The 17,966-nt window shown below is 39.9% G+C and overlaps 1 protein-coding gene across 2 annotated transcripts in view; it reads right to left on the reverse strand.

Moving 5' to 3' along the window:
- ASPA (aspartoacylase) overlaps positions 1-17,966 on the reverse strand; it is a 30,152-nt gene that overhangs the window by 286 nt on the left and 11,900 nt on the right. Inside the window, exons 4-6 of one of the 2 annotated variants that reach the window (XM_008568869.1) lie at positions 17,327-17,434; positions 12,580-12,689; positions 7,008-8,506 (exon numbers count right to left, since the gene is read on the reverse strand). In XM_008568869.1, the coding sequence (XP_008567091.1) occupies positions 8,309-8,506; positions 12,580-12,689; positions 17,327-17,434 (416 nt within the window). In that variant the 3' untranslated portion in view covers positions 7,008-8,308. Of the gene's footprint in view, positions 1-7,007; positions 8,507-12,579; positions 12,690-17,326; positions 17,435-17,966 lie in introns of those variants that run through there. The other variant, XM_008568861.1, reaches the window with a different exon arrangement.

Consider the following 17,966-nt stretch of genomic DNA (forward strand, 5'->3'; position numbering starts at 1 on the left):
TTGAAGGTGACCGGGGCCTACACAACCAGAAAATCCACTCTGCCTCTGTTATCTAGTGAGAAGATTCATGTGAGAATTTTTGAAGTGGAATTATAAAGACAGTAAACATGAATTTTAATTTTAAATGGTGCAGAAAAGATATCTGGGCTTTAGATAACTTGGCAATTGGCTAATTAATTTGACGAGGCAAGCCGAGGAGTCCAGGCCAAGCAGTCCACTCTGGGCCAGCTTCTCCACTCTAGGCAGCTCTGTGTGCCAGCTTAACCAGGTGGGTGCAGACTTGGCCTCTGTGCCCCTGAAGGGCTGGTCTACGGAGAGGTTTTCTGGGAAGATGATGCAGTGCTGAGAACTTCACCATCAGCAGCAGCCCCTACACTCCCAGCTGACCTAGCAAGTCAACTAGTGCTCTAAGCTCTAGTGATCAGACCAAGCTCAGGTGTGAGCAGGAGAAAAGGGCTGGACAGTGTCTCTCGAGAAGAGAAGATTTGAGGGGGACTGTCATGGGGCAGAAGGAGCAGATGTGTTTCAAATGGGCAGAACTAGTGAAAGAACTAGAGAAAGATTTTGGTTCAGTTCAGTCCAGCAACTCCTCCAGATGTTGGGGATGTTTAAGCAGAAACTGGTTGAACACTTATTAGAGATGTTGTTGAAGATGATGATTGGATAATTTAAGGTCTCTTTTAGCCCGGAGAGTCTGCAAATCAGCATTCCATCTCTGGAGTTACCTAATTGCATGTATCCTGAACAAATGTCCTGGTTTGAAGGGCAGGCATTTGGATCCATGACGTTATAATCTACACTATGGAGCTGGGAATTCCAGAATTGCTTTGGCTCGGATATTGATGGAGAAAGCTATATGGCTCTCCATTTTCCACTTGGACAAAAGCTGGGAGCTTAGGCAAATAGAAATAAATAACTGGATGTTTGTCTTCTCACATGTTACAGGGAGCTGCTGTTTGTGGATCTAGATGGAATTTGTTTGCAAGGCCATTTTCTGTACTGGATATTCTTCCCAACAGTGGCATCCCCAAAAGGCTTTTAGCCTAGAAAGTCTGAGCATAGGTAGGTCTACCAAGGCAAAGGGAAGCATTGAGTTAAAAATCATCAGAGTCAAAAGGACCACTTCCCTCATTTTACACCTGGAGACCGAAGCTTTGAAAGGAAAGTGGACTTGTTCAAAGTCATGCAGGAAGTCATATCAGAGCTGTTGAACCTGGCATATTCTGATTCCTGAACCACAAATATTCCCTGCACCATTTTTTAAAGCACAGTTATTCAGTGTCTTTAAATCTGAATCTATCTCTGTGGTTGGCATGTATTGGGGGGCTAGGGCTTTTTGCTCAAATGACTCATTTGGCAGTCAATATTGTCTCTATGATCCCTAACACTGGTTTAAAATTTAAGTGTGCATACAGGTGTGCATGAAACCACACACATACACACACACACCACTGAACACATGGGCCTATCAGGACATCTTAAAACTTCATGATTTACATTTCAGTGAGTTAAGAGGCGGGTGTTTTTCAGGGATGGGATCTCCAGGCTCAGATAGTGGTTTTGGCTGCAAATGCTCTTTTAGCTAAACTTTTCCCCAGGAAGAATTCATTATTCTAGACATTGTATGATGCATCTGTTTGGAATAAAAAGGGTGCTTACCTTCCTCCCTGGGATGTGACAGAAGGTATGGAAGGTTATACTGTGAAGTCATTAAGCTCCAAGAAGGCTCCTGCCTGAGAGAGCCCAGTATTTTTGATGTTCTTTTCCTTCCTCAAGGTCTGGTGAATTGTGTCCTTATGCTCTGGGCAGGGCCCAGGCAGATGGGCCGTCACCCAGCCTATAAGCCATACTTGATTTCTGCATTGATTTACATGTTTTATACTGTGATCTTGATTCCAAACAGAATTGTCACCCCATTCTCACCAAATGTGCCTGATCCTTGTAAATTCCCATTTATAACTTGTTCTTAGTGTTGTGTGTATGTGAATATGTTCAAGAAAGAAAGGAATATGTTCAAGAAAGAAAGGAATAAAAAGAGTAAGAACATTTTAATCCCATTGAAGAAATGCTTTTTTGATTTCTAATAAATATTTATTTTGCCTTGTTATGGTCACATTTTATCCTCACCTTACTGTGCCAATATGAAGACTGACTAGAAATCCTAGAGTGTTCTTTAACAGGAGTGGATAAAGGGAAGACTGGTTTTTGGACCTGAAGCATTATTATTGGGCTTCGCTCAGGGACACAGCCAGCAAGCTGTAAGACATGTCTCTTTTGTATAGTGCTTACATCTGAAAGTGCATTCATGTCTGGTACCTCATTTGAACCACTTAGCAACTTGGAAAGCAGTTTGAGACTCAGAGGAGACTCAGGGAGTTGAAGTGATGTGCCCAAGAATTCATAGTCGGACAATGTTAGCAGTTCAGGCCATATGACCTTCAAGTAGTGCTCTAACCATTGTGTCCTGCTGCCTTGCAACTTATTTTGCATGGATATAAACGCGTGGCTCCACGTGGAGATGAGAGGGTATAAGTCCCTCCTGTATACTTCATAGGATTCCCATGAGGAGGTAATGAGAGAATGAATATGGAAGAGTTGACATTATTACTATCATTATTGCCTATCAGTCCGACTCATATGTGGATGTACTGTTTCATTCTTTTGAGTTATTTTATGAGTTTGGCAGTTCTCAGTTTATTTATTTATTTTTTCTTTTTTCTTTTGTCAATATACAATGTAGTTAGTTATTGTGTCCCATCACCGAAACCTCCCTCCCTCCTCCCTCTCCCCCCTCCCACCCAGGTGTGTCCCCTCCATTTTCTTGTTGTAAGAACTTCAAAAAAAAATGTGTGTGTGTATGTGTGTGTGTGTGTGTATGTGTGTGTGTGTGTGTATGTGTGTGTGTGTGTGTATGTGTGTGTGTGTGTGTATGTGTGTGTGTGTGTGTATGTGTGTGTGTGTGTGTATGTGTGTGTGTGTGTGTATGTGTGTGTGTGTGTGTATGTGTGTGTGTGTGTGTATGTGTGTGTGTGTGTGTATGTGTGTGTGTGTGTGTATGTGTGTGTGTGAATTGATTCATTCACTTTTAGCTCCCTCCAATAAGTGAGAACATGTGGTATTTCTTTTTCACTGCCTGACTCGTTTCACTTAATATTATTCTTTCAAGGTCCATCCATGTTGTTGCAGGCAGTTCTCAGTTTAAATGAAAAGATACTGCTTTGTCTTGATGGGTTGCAGAACTTGTAGCTAATTTATTAATAAGTGAAATATTGCATTTGATGAATTATTTACTTAATCAAATGATTCCCAGAAAACTTCCTTCACTGGAATGTGACATGTTGAGTGACAAAGAAAAGGGAATTGTACATAATCCACATCCTAGTCTAAATAGGCTTAAGCCCATAATCTAGGAATGTGCTATCCATGAGAACATTCTGGGTGGACTGATAGAAAAAGAGTGGAAACCCCTGTTGTAGGATATATTTCTGGGAATGGGATGCCTGGGTTAATGAGTATAAATGTTTTTATGGCTCTTGATACTGTAAAAAATTACCTCCTGAAAGGATGATGTCAATTTTTTCAGACTTTGAGATTGTACACCACACTTTAAAGCTCTTTCATTCGTGTTGGTTATCTTAATAGTGTGAGTATTATAGGTTTGGTGAGTATTATACCACAGTGTAATAGGTGAGGAAATCAATACTTGGAGACAGATGGGATGACATGCAAAGGTCATAACACTTTTTCTGGCCCTGAGGATTCAGGTCCTCTGAAGTTTAGTTAGTACAGTATCAAAAGATATCACCTTTTCTTACCACACTAGGCTAACTTTCTGACAATAACAGCAAAGTTCTGCGTAAAGAAAATAATTCAGTCCAATTCTAGAAAAACATATGTCACCTACTATGTGTGAAGATTTAGAACCAAATTCAACAAAAATTGAGTATGCAGTATGTGCAATGAGAGAAAATACAAAAACGAATAAGGTAATTTTTTCCATAAAAGATGGTAGAAGGAGTGGAGAAGAAAATAAATATTTATCGAGCACCTACTGTGTGCCAAGCATTTACACACATTGCCTCACTTAATCTTTGCAGCATCCCTATTTCCTCAATCAGTTCTCCCTTCATTTTCTAATAGTTATTTCAAAACTATCGTATGTCTTAAACCTGTGAACCCCATCATTTCCATTTCAATAGCTGTAGTTGATTTCATCCCCTACTTTACAGTGAAAATGGAAGCCATAAGATGGAAACATCTTCAGCTTTTGACCACCAAACCTGTGCATTGATCTGCATCCACATCCCTGAGCTTTGGACCCACTCCCCTGCTCACCCTCTACTCAAAATAATAATAAAAAGCAATAAAAATCGTGCTTGGCAATCTCTCTCCATGCCCTTGAGACTTTTTATGTTTCAGGATGGTGAAAGTTATTCCTCTGCCTAATAGATCTATGTTTTAAAAACAAACCTTTTATGTTAAACATCTATTCGGTTGTTAATGTGGCTCTTTTTTTTCTTTCTAAATTGTACTGTGGTAATATCCTGTAAATCCCAGTTTTTTGGTTGACTTTGTTTACTAATCAAGCTTCTGTTTTTTTCTCTTGGCCAAACAGAAAATTCAATCTCATTTTTCAGTCTGATGGCATGTAAAATTCTGGGCTGTTCTGCTCACTTTGTGGTTTATGTGAATGGAGCCCCCTGGGGTCATGCATTGTGGAACCCATGTGGCAGCCCTAGGTGAAGTCTCCTTTGAGTGAGCCATCCAATCATTAATATGATAAGTATTAAGGAACTATTATCTGCCCAGCATTGGACTAAACTCTTTGTGTGAGTGTGTTGGGGTGGGGGATACAAATAGGGTCTCTACAGGTAGATTACAAGCCTCTTGAAGGCAGTATATGTTGGAAGTGTAAGGATATTTAAATAGCTTTGGAAGTCCCTTAAGCAGTCATTCCCCTTCAGGTGCTGTCTTTGTGGGGTATGCAAATAGCAGCCTTCCAGACACTCCCTGATCCAGCTGCCCTGCTGCATTTATGACTTGTATGTCCTGCCCCTCCCCCAGCACCATGGCCTTGTTCATCTACCACAGGACCCTCAAGCTCCAGTTTCTGCCACTGCCCCTTTCCACTTGCTCCTCCTATTGCAGCAGTGACTACATGTGGTTCACCATTCCTGTCCCATGGTATCTTCTGTGGTCTTCAGTGGCTATCTCAGAATCACCTTTGTGGGGAAGCAAGCAACAATCCACTCTTCCAAGGGAGCCCTTCCAGATGGTTTTACACTCACTGAATCAACCCTTATTTATCCGACAAAATTTATGGAGTTCATCCTGGGTGTTAAGTGTTGCGTTAAGTGGTGTGGATACTACAAAGAACAAGACAAATGCTGTCCCTGCTGCCTTAGAGCTTTTGAACGTTAATCAAAGAGTCAGACATTAACTGCACCTGGTGTCAATTTCATAAATCATTGTTTTTCTGGGTTTGGTAAGTGCTAGTCTAGTAGTGTCAGTGACCTTGTAGAACAGAGTTGCCTAACATATCCTAAGTCATATTTAAGAATATGTCATCCAGGTAAAGGGAGTATAGGGTAGAGCAAGGTTTCAAGAAGAAGAAACAATGTAGGTAAAGACACTAAGGTAGTAGGGAGTTTGGTGTATCTGAGGACTGAGAAGCCTGTGTGGCCAAATTCCTGGCAGCAAGAGGCCAAGTGACATGGAATAGGCCAGAGGGGTGGGCAGAAGTCAGAGCATGTAGGACTTGTCTGGCCATGACGAGGCTTTGAGATTTCACATCAATGGTAAGGAGAAGCCACCAAAATGTTTCACACAGGGGAATTATTGAGTATGAGTGTTTCTGTTTTTGTTTTGTTTTGTTTTTCTGTTGGGTTGTAGGCTTAAAAGGGTGTTTTTTTTTCTCCTGCTATCTTTTGGGACAGTTTGAAGTGTATAGAATGCAGTGAGTTTCCCTTGGGAGTGATGGGGAGAATACTTGGAAAGTGACTGGGAAAGAAGGAAAAAAGAAGGCAGGGACATTGGGGGAATACAAAGACTTCTTGGTAGAGAAGGGACGTTTGAACTCACTTGTTTACTCAACTCATTTCACTGGGCACTTATTAGATTGAAGACACTGAAAGAGGCACTGATCATGTCTTCAAGATTCAATAGGAGAGAGGGGCAGAGGGGCAATTAAGTCAGATAGAGGGGGACTAAGAGGCTTTGCACGTGAAATGAGAGTTGAGTTGCATTTTGAAGGAAAAAAAGAATTAGCTAGAGTGAGGTCTGAGTGGGGGTGCTGGATGGAGGAAGGTGGGAGAAAATTCCAGGTGAAAGAATCAGTCTGTTTGATGGCATGTGGGAATAAAACAACAGGAAGGATGCTGGAACAGAACCGGAAGGGAAATGAGTCTAAAGAAGTTGTTGGGGAGGAAGGGCAGACTATGAAGGGCCTTTTGTGCTAGGAATTTGAAGTTGAATAATTTATTAAGTACATACTCTGCTAGGCACTGGGCTAAGTGCTTACATGCATTAGCCCACTTGATCCTCACAATAACCCCATGATCATCCCCATTTTATAAATGCTAAAAATGAGTCTGTGGATTATTAGAAATAATCAAAATAAAATAGAACCAAAAGTAGTTAAAACCACACAGCAATGTGCTTTAGATTTAAAAAAAACCACATCTGATTGGAAACACTGAAGACTATAAAGATTGTCAAGGAAAATTAGACTTAATCAATCCAAAAATGGAAACCACAGTGACCTAAATAGCACATTGTGAATTTTATAAATAACTAACATTTGGTGGAAGAATAAAATATTCTTGCCAAAATTTACATCTGGAACAAATTGACCCAGAAAAATTGTACTGATAAATAAAACACAGTGGAACATTCACGGTGGGAGAAGAAAGCTTGGTAAAACTTGTTACGCAGAAAGGCTGATTGATAAATTGAATTTTTACTATAAAATTCAGAAGGAAGAGAATTTATTACAGTGAAAATAATTTTGGTAAGGTACAAAATAAATGCTGAAAAAGTTAGAAACACTTTAATTGTGCTCTATAGGACACTGAATATGGAATGATATTGGCTTAATGGGGTTTGCTCTGGAAGAATGAAAATGTTTACATATATATATCTTAGATAATGTTAGTATTTTTGGTAAATACATTTGAAACCATAAATTTGGGTTCCTTGGAGTCTAAATCATGGGATAAGAATTCTCTTTACTTGGCTGCTGTGGCCTGAGGAGGGAGGGGAGGCTCCTGGTACGGCTGGAGAAAGAGGGAGGCATCATTACGGCTGGAGGTCCTTTGAGGAGAAGAATCAAGGGAGGTGAGGGATTCCAGCATTAAGACATGGGGGAATTCCTCGAAAGAATGTATTTGCAAACCAGAGGCATGCATTTGGGTCACATTTACCCTAGTGTCCACTGCTCTCTGCTATTGGTATTCACCCCTATGCTGGCAGCTGCTGGAACCCAGAGACCTCCTCACACCTTGGCTGGGAATAAGGGCAAGTGTGTTCTTTCCAAATGAGAAGTGACAGTGGTGAAGAACATGCCTCTTCCAAATTTTCCACGTTGGGAAGGAACATTAGCTTCTCTAGGGGTGTGTCAGATGCCTGAAGGAGGCTCTGTGCTCCTGTGCTCCCTGAGGTCAGTGCAGAGCAAGTGGGATGTCAGAGCAGTGATGCTTCAAGTGGGTTATTGTCTGTCTGTGGACAAGGGGTAATTCAGAGTTTCTGGATGTATTCATAATGTCACCTTTACAATCAGATCTATTGCTCTTTCACATTTCATCTGCAAAAGAGCATTTAAAAATCTCCTACAGGTATCACAACTATTGCTAAAGTTTATGCCCTAGATACTTAATATATTATCATTAATTCAAGTATGAAAATTTTAAAAATAGCAAGCCTGCAACATTAGTTTTTAGTAGTGTTTATACATTACTTGAAATCATATAACAATTCTAAGTTCAAGTTGATAGCTTTTTTTATATAGTATCTATTTCAATTTTATATTTTGAATTTAAAGACTATTAAGAATGTCAAACTATCAAAGATCATGTATAAAATGTTATATAGGTATAGGAAATACACTTCTCTGAAGAAGCTACATATATAAAATTTGATACCTTTAAAAGATATTCATTAATTTAAGAAATTTGCCTGGATGTCTACTGCATAAGGCGCTGGGCTAGGTGCTACGGATATGAAGTTGAATAAGGCACAGCTCTGCTCTAGATGAGCTTACAAACTAGTAGTTTTTCAAGATACCATATAACAAGTGAGCTAGAAGTGATTTCTAGTGTAAAGAGGAGCGAATACGTTTTGCACTGAGCGTTAGTTTCATCGTCTTTGCGAAAGCTTCTTTCTTTTCATAATATGCAGCCTCATTTACAAACACCGGGTACACGGTACAGTCTCCGCCCAATGGAATAGTCTTTCCATCAAGAGTTAAAAACACGGGATCCTCAGGGTGCAATGGCTTCCAGTCTTGATCCTCTCAGGAAACAATTAAAATAAATAAATTACATTTGTTTTTTTCTCCTACTTTGAAAGTCTTATGTCAGATTCTAGACAACTAACAAATTATAGCATCCTATTCTTTTAAAAGAAATACTTGAAAGAGGCATAGAGGGGCATATAAGTTACCTGACTAAACTGAAATTGTGTAATGAATTTGGGCAGCAGTTTTAAGAGTTCCCCTTTTAATTTTTTTTTTCTTTTTTTTTTACTGACCGGTAACGGGATCGCAACCCTCAGTGTCGCGCCCGCACCCCGCTCAGCCAGCGAGTGGGAACCGGTCTCCACATGGGATCCGAACCCTCGGCGGGAGTGCCGCCGCACCGCGCTCCCAAGCGGTGCACTCTCCGGTGCGCCACTGGCCCGGCCCCCCTTTTAATTTTTTTTTTCTTTTTTTTTTACTGACCGGTAACGGGATCGCAGCCCTCAGTGTCGCGCCCGCACCCCGCTCAGCCAGCGAGTGGGAACCGGTCTCCACATGGGATCCGAACCCTCGGCGGGAGTGCCGCCGCACCGCGCTCCCAAGCGGTGCACTCTCCGGTGCGCCACTGGGCCGGCCCCCCTTTTAATTTTTTATAATTGATGCATGTAATTAAAGTTTGCCTCAATACCAGGTTTACTTCGAATGTTTTCAGAGAAATTTATAATATTAAATGGCAAAACTAAATGCATATCTACCTCTTGCCAGATGAAGTTAAATTCTGTTCAGCAAAATTTAGGAAATACCAGTTCAGAGCATTCTAGGTGCAAGATATTCTACTGCTGGGGGTATGACAATGAGTCACGATGTGCCTGCATACAAGGAAAATCTATTCTGATGGGGACTGGTGAGAGAAGGTGAAGGAGAGTTGGGAAAACGTCTAAGACAAGGTGGCTGTATCCCAAATGTGTCCCCACACTATGATAACAACTGAGTTATCCCGCACCAGGGATTTGGACCTAAGAGACTTCAAACCCCAGTGTTGTCACACCACAGGAACTCTAGAACAGACTTAATCTTCTCAAACTTGGATGTGCTTGCAGATCGTATGGGGATTTTGTTAAAATGAAGATTCTGATTAAAATGAAGATTCTGATTCTTATAGGTTCGGAATGGGGTCTGAGATTCTGCATTTTTAACATCTCCCAGCAACATCAGCATCACCTGGGAATTTGTTAGAAAAGCAGAATTTCATTCCCCACTGTGGACCTACTAAATCAAAATCTTCATGTTAAATTCCCAGACATTCACATGTACAACACTAAAGTTTGAGAAGTGCTGCACCACAGAAATTTTGTACATTACAGTCACCTGGGACGTTAAAATATGAGGGTACTTCAAAAAGTTCATGAAAAAATAGAATTAAAAGATACTACAAATCTTTCCATGAACTTTTTTTTTCTTTTTTAAAAATTCTATTACTCCTTATCTGTTTTTTATTCCATAATAAAACACCACAGGCATTTCAATGAAAGCTGATACAGACGTATGTCTAGAGCAGCTCTTGTCCTAAGATGGCTTTTCCCTGATTTCAGAGTGTATCGGGAGGTGTCCACCTACTCCATGAACTTTTGAAGTGCTGTGATACATATACATGGGTATCTCAGATAAGTCAAATCAGAATCTCAAGAGTGGGGCCCAGGTGTTATTATTTTTAAAATTTATTTAAAAATTTACAGACAGTAAAATTCACTCATTTTTGTGTACAGCTCTATGAGTTTTGACATATGAGTAGCATAGAATCATATAACCAGGAAATCAAGATACTTAATTTCATCACCCACCTCCGCCAGTCCCTCATGCTACCCATTTATAGGTCACTTTTTTTTTTCAAGCCCCAGGTGATTTTACAGGGCAGCCCAGTTGAGAACTGCTCTGGACCAGTGGTTTTCAGAGATGTGCCCCAGAACTACTGAAGGAACTTCTTCAACACACATGTGGCTAGCCTCACCTGCAGAGATTCCAATGTAGTGCAGTGCTAGCCCAACCCGAGCCACATGAAAATCACCTGGTAAACTCAACTGATTCTGTGTTTCCACCTCGATGAATGAAATCAGAATCTCTTGGGATGAGACCTGGGAATCAGGATTTTTAAATAGCTCCTCAGGTGATTCTCATGTGGCCTGGGTTGGAGAAGCAGTGCTTTAGAAGACTGTGATAGCTTCCAGGCATCTGGGGGGAAATACCCTAGGTAATTCCAATTAGCCTCCCTGATTAAGAACCATCGCTCTTAGAACAATATCTAGACTCGGAACCAGGTCCCTGCCTTCGTTGTTGGCTCTAGGGTCTACCATTCTCTCTGCTCACTCCTGTTCTCCACTGACACTGGTCTTTTTGCTGTTCTACAAACACTCCAAGTTTGTTCCAGCCTCAGGGTCTTTGCACTTGTTTTTCATGTGGCTGGCTTCTCACCCTCCAGGTGCCAGCTTAGTACCGCCACCTCAGAGATAGCTCTTTCTCACCACTTCATCTAATTGGATCCCTTTGTTACCTTCTATTATATTATTCTGTTTATTTCTTTTACAGCATTCATTACAGTTTGAAATGATCTGGCTTATGTATTGTCTACTCATTCATGGTCTGTTCTCTCCCCATTTGTATAGAAGTTCCATGAAGGACCTGGACTATTTTGAACCCCAGGGCCCAAAACAGGTTTAGTAGTCATTCAGAAATATGTATTGAAATAATTAACTGCTCAATCCCTCCTGTAGAATAATGAGCTATTCCTTATTGTCTATCAAATTAAAACTATCCTTCCTAACTTTCAAGACCTACCACTAACCCTGTTTGTTACGTCTCATTAATCTCACTTCTCAGCTTTCCAGGATTATTTTTGTACTCCTCAAGGATATCCTTGAGGAACCTGAACCCCCCAAATCCCAAATGTTTTAGCCTGTTATGACATCATCACCTTGGCCTCTTTCTCTTGTACTTGATATATTTACCACCTGTAGTGCTTTCCTTCTTTCTCTTCCCCAATCTTTATCTTTTCTTTACAACATTGCCTAAGGCTCCTTCTTCAGGTTTCTGCCTCTCCTTAAACCACAAAGCAGGGTTTGCTCCACTAGTCTGTATTTTGGGGCAGGCTACTTTATTAAGTTGCAAGTCTGGATGACTATTAGAATCATTATATAGGGATATGAACTGGGCTAGTGTTTTTCAACCCGGATTACCCATGCCAATAAAACCAGACTAGGTTAGAGTGGAGTCCCAGTATTGTTATTTTTGAAAAAGCTCTCTAGGTAATGTGTAGCCAGGGTTGAAAGCTCCAGATTAGATAATTAACCAGGTTTCTTCTATCTCTGAGGTTTAAGAATGTGTGGGGGACTCACAATGGGGAATGGATATTTTAGCTTTTAGGTATCTTTGCTCCTCCCTTCTTCGTCTTTTCCAGACTTAAGCCTCCTACACTCTCCCAAGTGCCTTTTCTTCCCCCTGCACTATGCTATTATTGATCAAACAGGCAAGAAGAGGATACCGGGGGTTCTGAAGAAAGTCAGGGAGTGGTGGCAGAAAACATTCCAAACAGAGATTCTGGTTGTTTTGCTTGGACTTATTCAACGGTGCTCACAGGGAGGTAGCAGCAATTGGTCAACTGCAAAGAACATTAGTTCTGGATCTGTCATTGGTGACTATGAGGCTATTGGGAGGATTGAACTTCTGAACCTGTTTTTAATTATTAAAATATAGACATAATAATTCCTACCCATTGTACTTGGGTAAGAATTTCACCTTCTCTGAGAGGACTTATCTGACCATCCCTCTCCCACCTCATTCTTCTGCTATGGCACCTGGTTATCTGCATTTCTAGACTATAGGTTAGACTCAGTATATCTAGACTATAAATTCCCTGAGAGTATAGACCATGCTCACTGATGTACTCCCAGAGCCAGCACAGTAATACTCAATAAGTATTTACTGAGCGAAGGTCTGAATATCCACCCTACGCTGCAGTGTTTTTGAGAACATCAAATGAACTAATGTATATAAAATGCTGTGTGAACTGTAAAGTTCTACTCAAAGGTAGAGCGTCATTATTTTCAGTATTTTAAAGAAACAGCAGATGTTACCTGCAGATTAGGATGGATAATAGCAGCAATTTCTCCACGTTCATTCCTGGGATAATCAACTTTCTCCATTATTTTATAGACCTCAATAGCACAGGGAGGAAATTCTTTTCCTGTGACAAAAACAAGACATATAAATAGTGACTAAAAAAAAAAAATCTCCTGAAAAAAGGCAAGTTGATACTTTAAGGAAGGAGGGAAGAAGAAAAACAAAAATGAAGACAGTTACAGGGAGAACTTCATAAACAACACTAAGCCAAAAGATGTTCTTAAATTATTCCTGTCAGCACACTGTTCACAAAATACAACCATAAACAGAGAAAGAAAACAGAACTTAAAAATCCAGTGTGGGACGGGGTCCTGAGATGGGGGCTGTGGGCCAGCTCTGACCCTGTCCCCCCCAAAACAACATTTTAGAATGTGCTTATTAGCCATGTGTGTTTCTTTGGGGTTTGTGACTTATCTGCTCATGCCCTTCATCACATTTCTGCTTAGATTTTCCTAATTCATTTTTAAGAGTTCTTTTTTTGCAGTAAGGATGTTAATCTCTGAGTGTTAAATTTGTTTCTTATTAATTGACTTTAAATCTAATTTGTGATGTTTTCCTTTGTTTCTATGTTGAGAAAATAATTTTCTATCTAAACGTTAAATAATAATAATAATAAAGACAGTGTGGGAGAAAAAGAGCCTAGAACTGGGAGCCAGAACCCTTGGGCTCTAATTTCCTAGCTATGTAATTTTGGGCAAGATGCTTAAATTCTACAGGCTTGCTTTCTTCACCTGTCATATGAAGGTTTTGGATTATCTTGGAAGGCCCTTCCAGCTCTGAATTCTGATTGTATATTTTCAGGAGGACTTCAATCTAGTGCATTAAACACTTGGAAAGCACCTGGACAGTGAAATCTTGGGATGCAGGCTGTCTACCAACAGTGGAGTCCAGCTTCTAAAGATGCAGCAACAGTAAACAACCTAATGCCCAAAAACTTGGAAAAGGAGTAGTTTACATATGTACAAAGCAAACTCTGAGTAAACAGCATGAACTTTTGTCCAATGTAGGGCCAATAGTGGGCTATGGTTGCAACTCGAGGGAAAATATTCCTTTGCCCTTAGAGCAAAGTTAGAATGGGTACCCTGAGATCGCTTCTGTACCAGTTAGCTTTTGCTGCACAACACAGTACCCTAGAACTTACTGGCTTAAAACAATAAACTTTTGATTTAGCTCATTATTCTGTGGGTGGTTGGGCAGTTCCTCTGGTCTGAGCTGGCTTCGCTGATTTCTGACTAACTTGCTCATGCATTTGTGGTGTGCTGGCATTCAACTGGAGGCTGGATGATCTGGGATGGCCTTGCTCTCATGTCTGGCATTTGACGGGTTATTGGCTAGAGCTGCATGACTGTTGGCTAGGATGTTTGAGTTTTCCATCTTAGAGCCTTTCATTACCCAGCAGACTATTATGGACTGATTACAAAATGGTGGTACAGGGTTCCAAAGAGGAGCAAGAAAGCAAGCCCCAATGTGCAAATCCTTGTTACGCCTCCTCTGTGGCACAAAAACAAGTCACATGGCCAAGCCATATTCAAGGGGCAGGGAAATAGACTCCATCTTTTAATAGAAGGATCTGAAACATCACACTGCAAGGACGTGGATGCAGAAAAGGAAAAATTCATGGCCATTTTTAGAATCTATCACACCTTCCAAGATGAAAATGGGAACTACCAGATGCCATTTCTTTAAACCAGGAGGTATCTTGGGAAGAAAGAAAAAACTGATTGAACAAAAAGGAGTATGTTTTTGCTACTTAGAATCTCAGAGTAGGAAGGAGCCTTGAAAGCCCAGCTTCCATCAATGCTTGAGGGTTCTCCATACTGATCCACCCATGTGGTCATCTTACTGCTGCATGAATGGCCTCACAAAGTGTGGCCCATTTCATCATTGCTCAGCTTTGTTAATTAGAAATTTCTGTCTCTAGGCAACTTTACCCCACTGATCCTATTTTGCCCACTGGGTCACAGAAAATATGTCTAATTTCTTTCCAGTACAACATTTCTGAAACTCTGAAATAAAATTGCCCTTATGCCTTCTTTCTGCCATTCTGAGTAGCCTAAGTTCTATTAATCACTAACCCATATGTGATCACATACATGAAGATGTATGTGAAGGTACTTTGTAAACTGAAGTTCTATGTGCGTCTTAGGGATTATTCTTATTATGGTTTTCAAACTCTTCAGTATTCTCAACTCTCTCCTTGGCTAAACTCCATTTTATGGATGTTCCTTCTGAATTGTGTACCCAGAATTTATTCACAGTTCTCAAGTGTTATTTATCTAAGACAGAAAAAAAGTCCATGACGTCCCTCATTCTGGAATTTCTTTAAAAGTAAGAACAAAACATTGTCCCTGATGCATTTAACCTTAAATATTTGGTTTAGACAATTGTTAGAGATTGTCAGGACTTTTTGGATCCACTTCCTCAACTGAGATATATTCCTGCTGTCTTCCTGCCATCTATCTCTCAGATAAACATATCACATATGTCCTTATCTAAATCACTAACAATTTTGAGTAGCACAGAGTCAAGGATGGAGCCCTTCTACACACTTCTAGATACTTTTCTCTAAGCATTTATGATTTTTTTTTTTGGTCAGCATTCTTTGGATACTGGTGCTCAGTTAAAAATACACTACCCTGGATAGTCTAAATTAACAGTGGTTTAAAAATTTTAAATTGCAGTATCTCTTGCTTAAATGAAATGTTACATAAAAGAGAAATAAAACAGAAAGGAAACTTCTCTGGTTGAAGCAGAGATGAGAGGCAGGGTGTTCTAGAGCTACTATTTCCCACCTCTTTGGCAGGACTCTATGGACCATGATTTGAAAACCACGCTTTTCACTCACGTTCATGGCCTTCTGCCTGGGTGCCTCATTTCATATACTGTAGTCCCACACTTAACTATTTAAAGGGTTTCTTGTGAATATGTTGTGACCTTGCCAACACCACTACCATTAGACAATATAGAACCTGCCCTCGGAAAAAGGAGATGAGAAGCTAATTTTCAGTTTTCATGACTTTGTGGTCAAAGAGTTCTCAAGCACAGAAGAAATCCCTGTGACTGCAGTAGGGTGCACAGTCTGAGGCTGAGGAATTCCACTCCCCACTGACACTGAACTTCACACCAGCCATCGCTATAAGGACCCATTCCTCAAAAACAATTTCAGCTCAGCCTGTTGGGATAGTTATTTACATAGGATGTCTGTTGATTTTAAGTAGGTTTTTTTTTTTTTTTACGATTTTAACGTAAACTTGAAAAAAATTAGTAGACTTTACTTTTTAGTACAGTTGCAGATTTACCAAATAAATGAGCTAGTACTTAGAGCTCCCTTTATTTCCCCTCCACCAGTCCCCATTTAATTAATTTTTAATTACAGAAATAATACATGAGTATATTATTCTTCTTGAACATAATTAAAACAAAATGAACCCAGTTTGTTCCTCTCCTCCTCGGTAATCACCATTAGGTGTGTTTTCTTCTAGAACTTTCCCTGTGATATGTTAATATATATGCGAGGCGTCTTTAAAATGCTCATGGAAAGATTTTTTATCTTTTAATTCCATTTTTCCACAATTTTTTTTCTTTTTTTGGCAACTGGCAGGTGCGGGATCCAAACCCTTGACTTAGTGTTACAACACTGTGCTCTAACCAACTGAGCTAACCAGCTAGCCCTCTGTGAACTTTTTGAAGTAACCATGTATAGTAATCATCATCTTCATCACCATCATTATTCATTGTTTTGAAGCAAATCAGTATACTGTATGTTTTGGTCTGCAACGTGATTTCTTTTCATTAACAGCATGTTTTGAAGATTCTTCCACATTAGTTTATTTAGCTGTTCACCAGCTGGTGGACATTTGCGTCATATCCATTGTTTTGCTGTTAGAAGCGATGGTGCAATAACCACCTGTATACAACGTGTTGGGAGTGCATGTGCTTGTATTTCTTTGAGATGTGGAATTGCTGGGTCATAAGATTTATGCATTTTAAGAAGAGAGTATTGTAAAATTACCCTCTAAAGTGTCTTTACCAATTTATATGTTCATCAGCAGGGAATGAGAGTAACCCCTTTTCCTACACAATTATCAACACCTAATATTATCACATTCTAATATTTTCCCAATCCAATAAGGGAAAATGGTGTCTTATTTTAATTTGCATTTCTCTGATTACTAGTGATGTTGAACATTTTTTCATATGTTTACCAACATTTGTATTTCTTAGTCTATCTTTGCTTTTTTTTTTTTCCTTTTTTGTCTTTTTTCATGACCGGCAACAGATCGCAACCCTCAGTGTCGCGCCCGTACCGGACCGGGACCGGCAACGGGATCGCAACCCTCGGTGTCGCGCGCCCGCACCTCGCTCAGCCAGTGAGCGGCCGGTCTGTATGTGGGATCCGAACCCTCGGCGGGAGCACCGCCGCACTCCCAAGCAGCGCACTGTAGCAGTGCGCCACGGGGCCGGCCCTATCTTTGCTTTTTAAAATGAAGATTATTATAAAAATAAGGATTTGACTTTGGGGGTTTTATCTGGCAGCCGCTTTTCTTCAATGCATCTATTCCAGTCATTGAGGAATAGCAGAAGTGAATAAAAATTTTAAAAAGCACTTGAGATCCTGAGCATGGCAAATTTGACCTGGGTTCTAGTTGCTATTTCAATGTTTAGTAGTAAAATTTTATATATTTTATCTTTATTACTTACCTTTATTGAAATAATGTATAAAATCAAGAGCATGTTTAATCATTTTTCTCATTTGATCCAAAATATCAGCTCTCAGAACCCCTTGAGACTGGGGACCAACTTCTATACCTAGGTACAGAGGGGAAATAGTCACATTTATATAAGTATTAGAATATATCATAAAAATGAGCACTTTAATAGATCAAGATCTAGAACTCCACCATTAAAATCTATTATAAAGGTAGATCACATAACATTATGGAAAATAATTGAGACATAATGCTAGACAAAAAATGAAGGAGAACATTTACATATTCAAGCTATATGCATAGTGAATAAATACTGAGAGAGAACATGGAAAAAAAATCAAAGAGTTGTGTTAGAGTATTAAGATCTCAGGGCTGTTTTTTCTTTAAATTTCCTTTAATCTTGTCTAAATATTTAAAAGTCATAACATTGTAAAAGGAGTAGACAAAGTTATGCTGACAAAATAACAGGTGACTACAAAGAGATCTAACATTCAGCTTTGACAGGAAGAAGGACACCTATTCAGTTATAGAAATCTAGGCCAGATGAACCATGGATTTAAATCAGCATGGCAATCTATGTGATCCTATGGCAACATCCTACAGCCCTTAACAGAACACCTTCCCTGACGTGA

The sequence above is a fragment of the Galeopterus variegatus genome, unplaced genomic scaffold (assembly GCF_000696425.1).
Source record: "Galeopterus variegatus unplaced genomic scaffold, G_variegatus-3.0.2 Scaffold25, whole genome shotgun sequence".
Taxonomy (NCBI): Eukaryota; Metazoa; Chordata; class Mammalia; order Dermoptera; family Cynocephalidae; genus Galeopterus; species Galeopterus variegatus.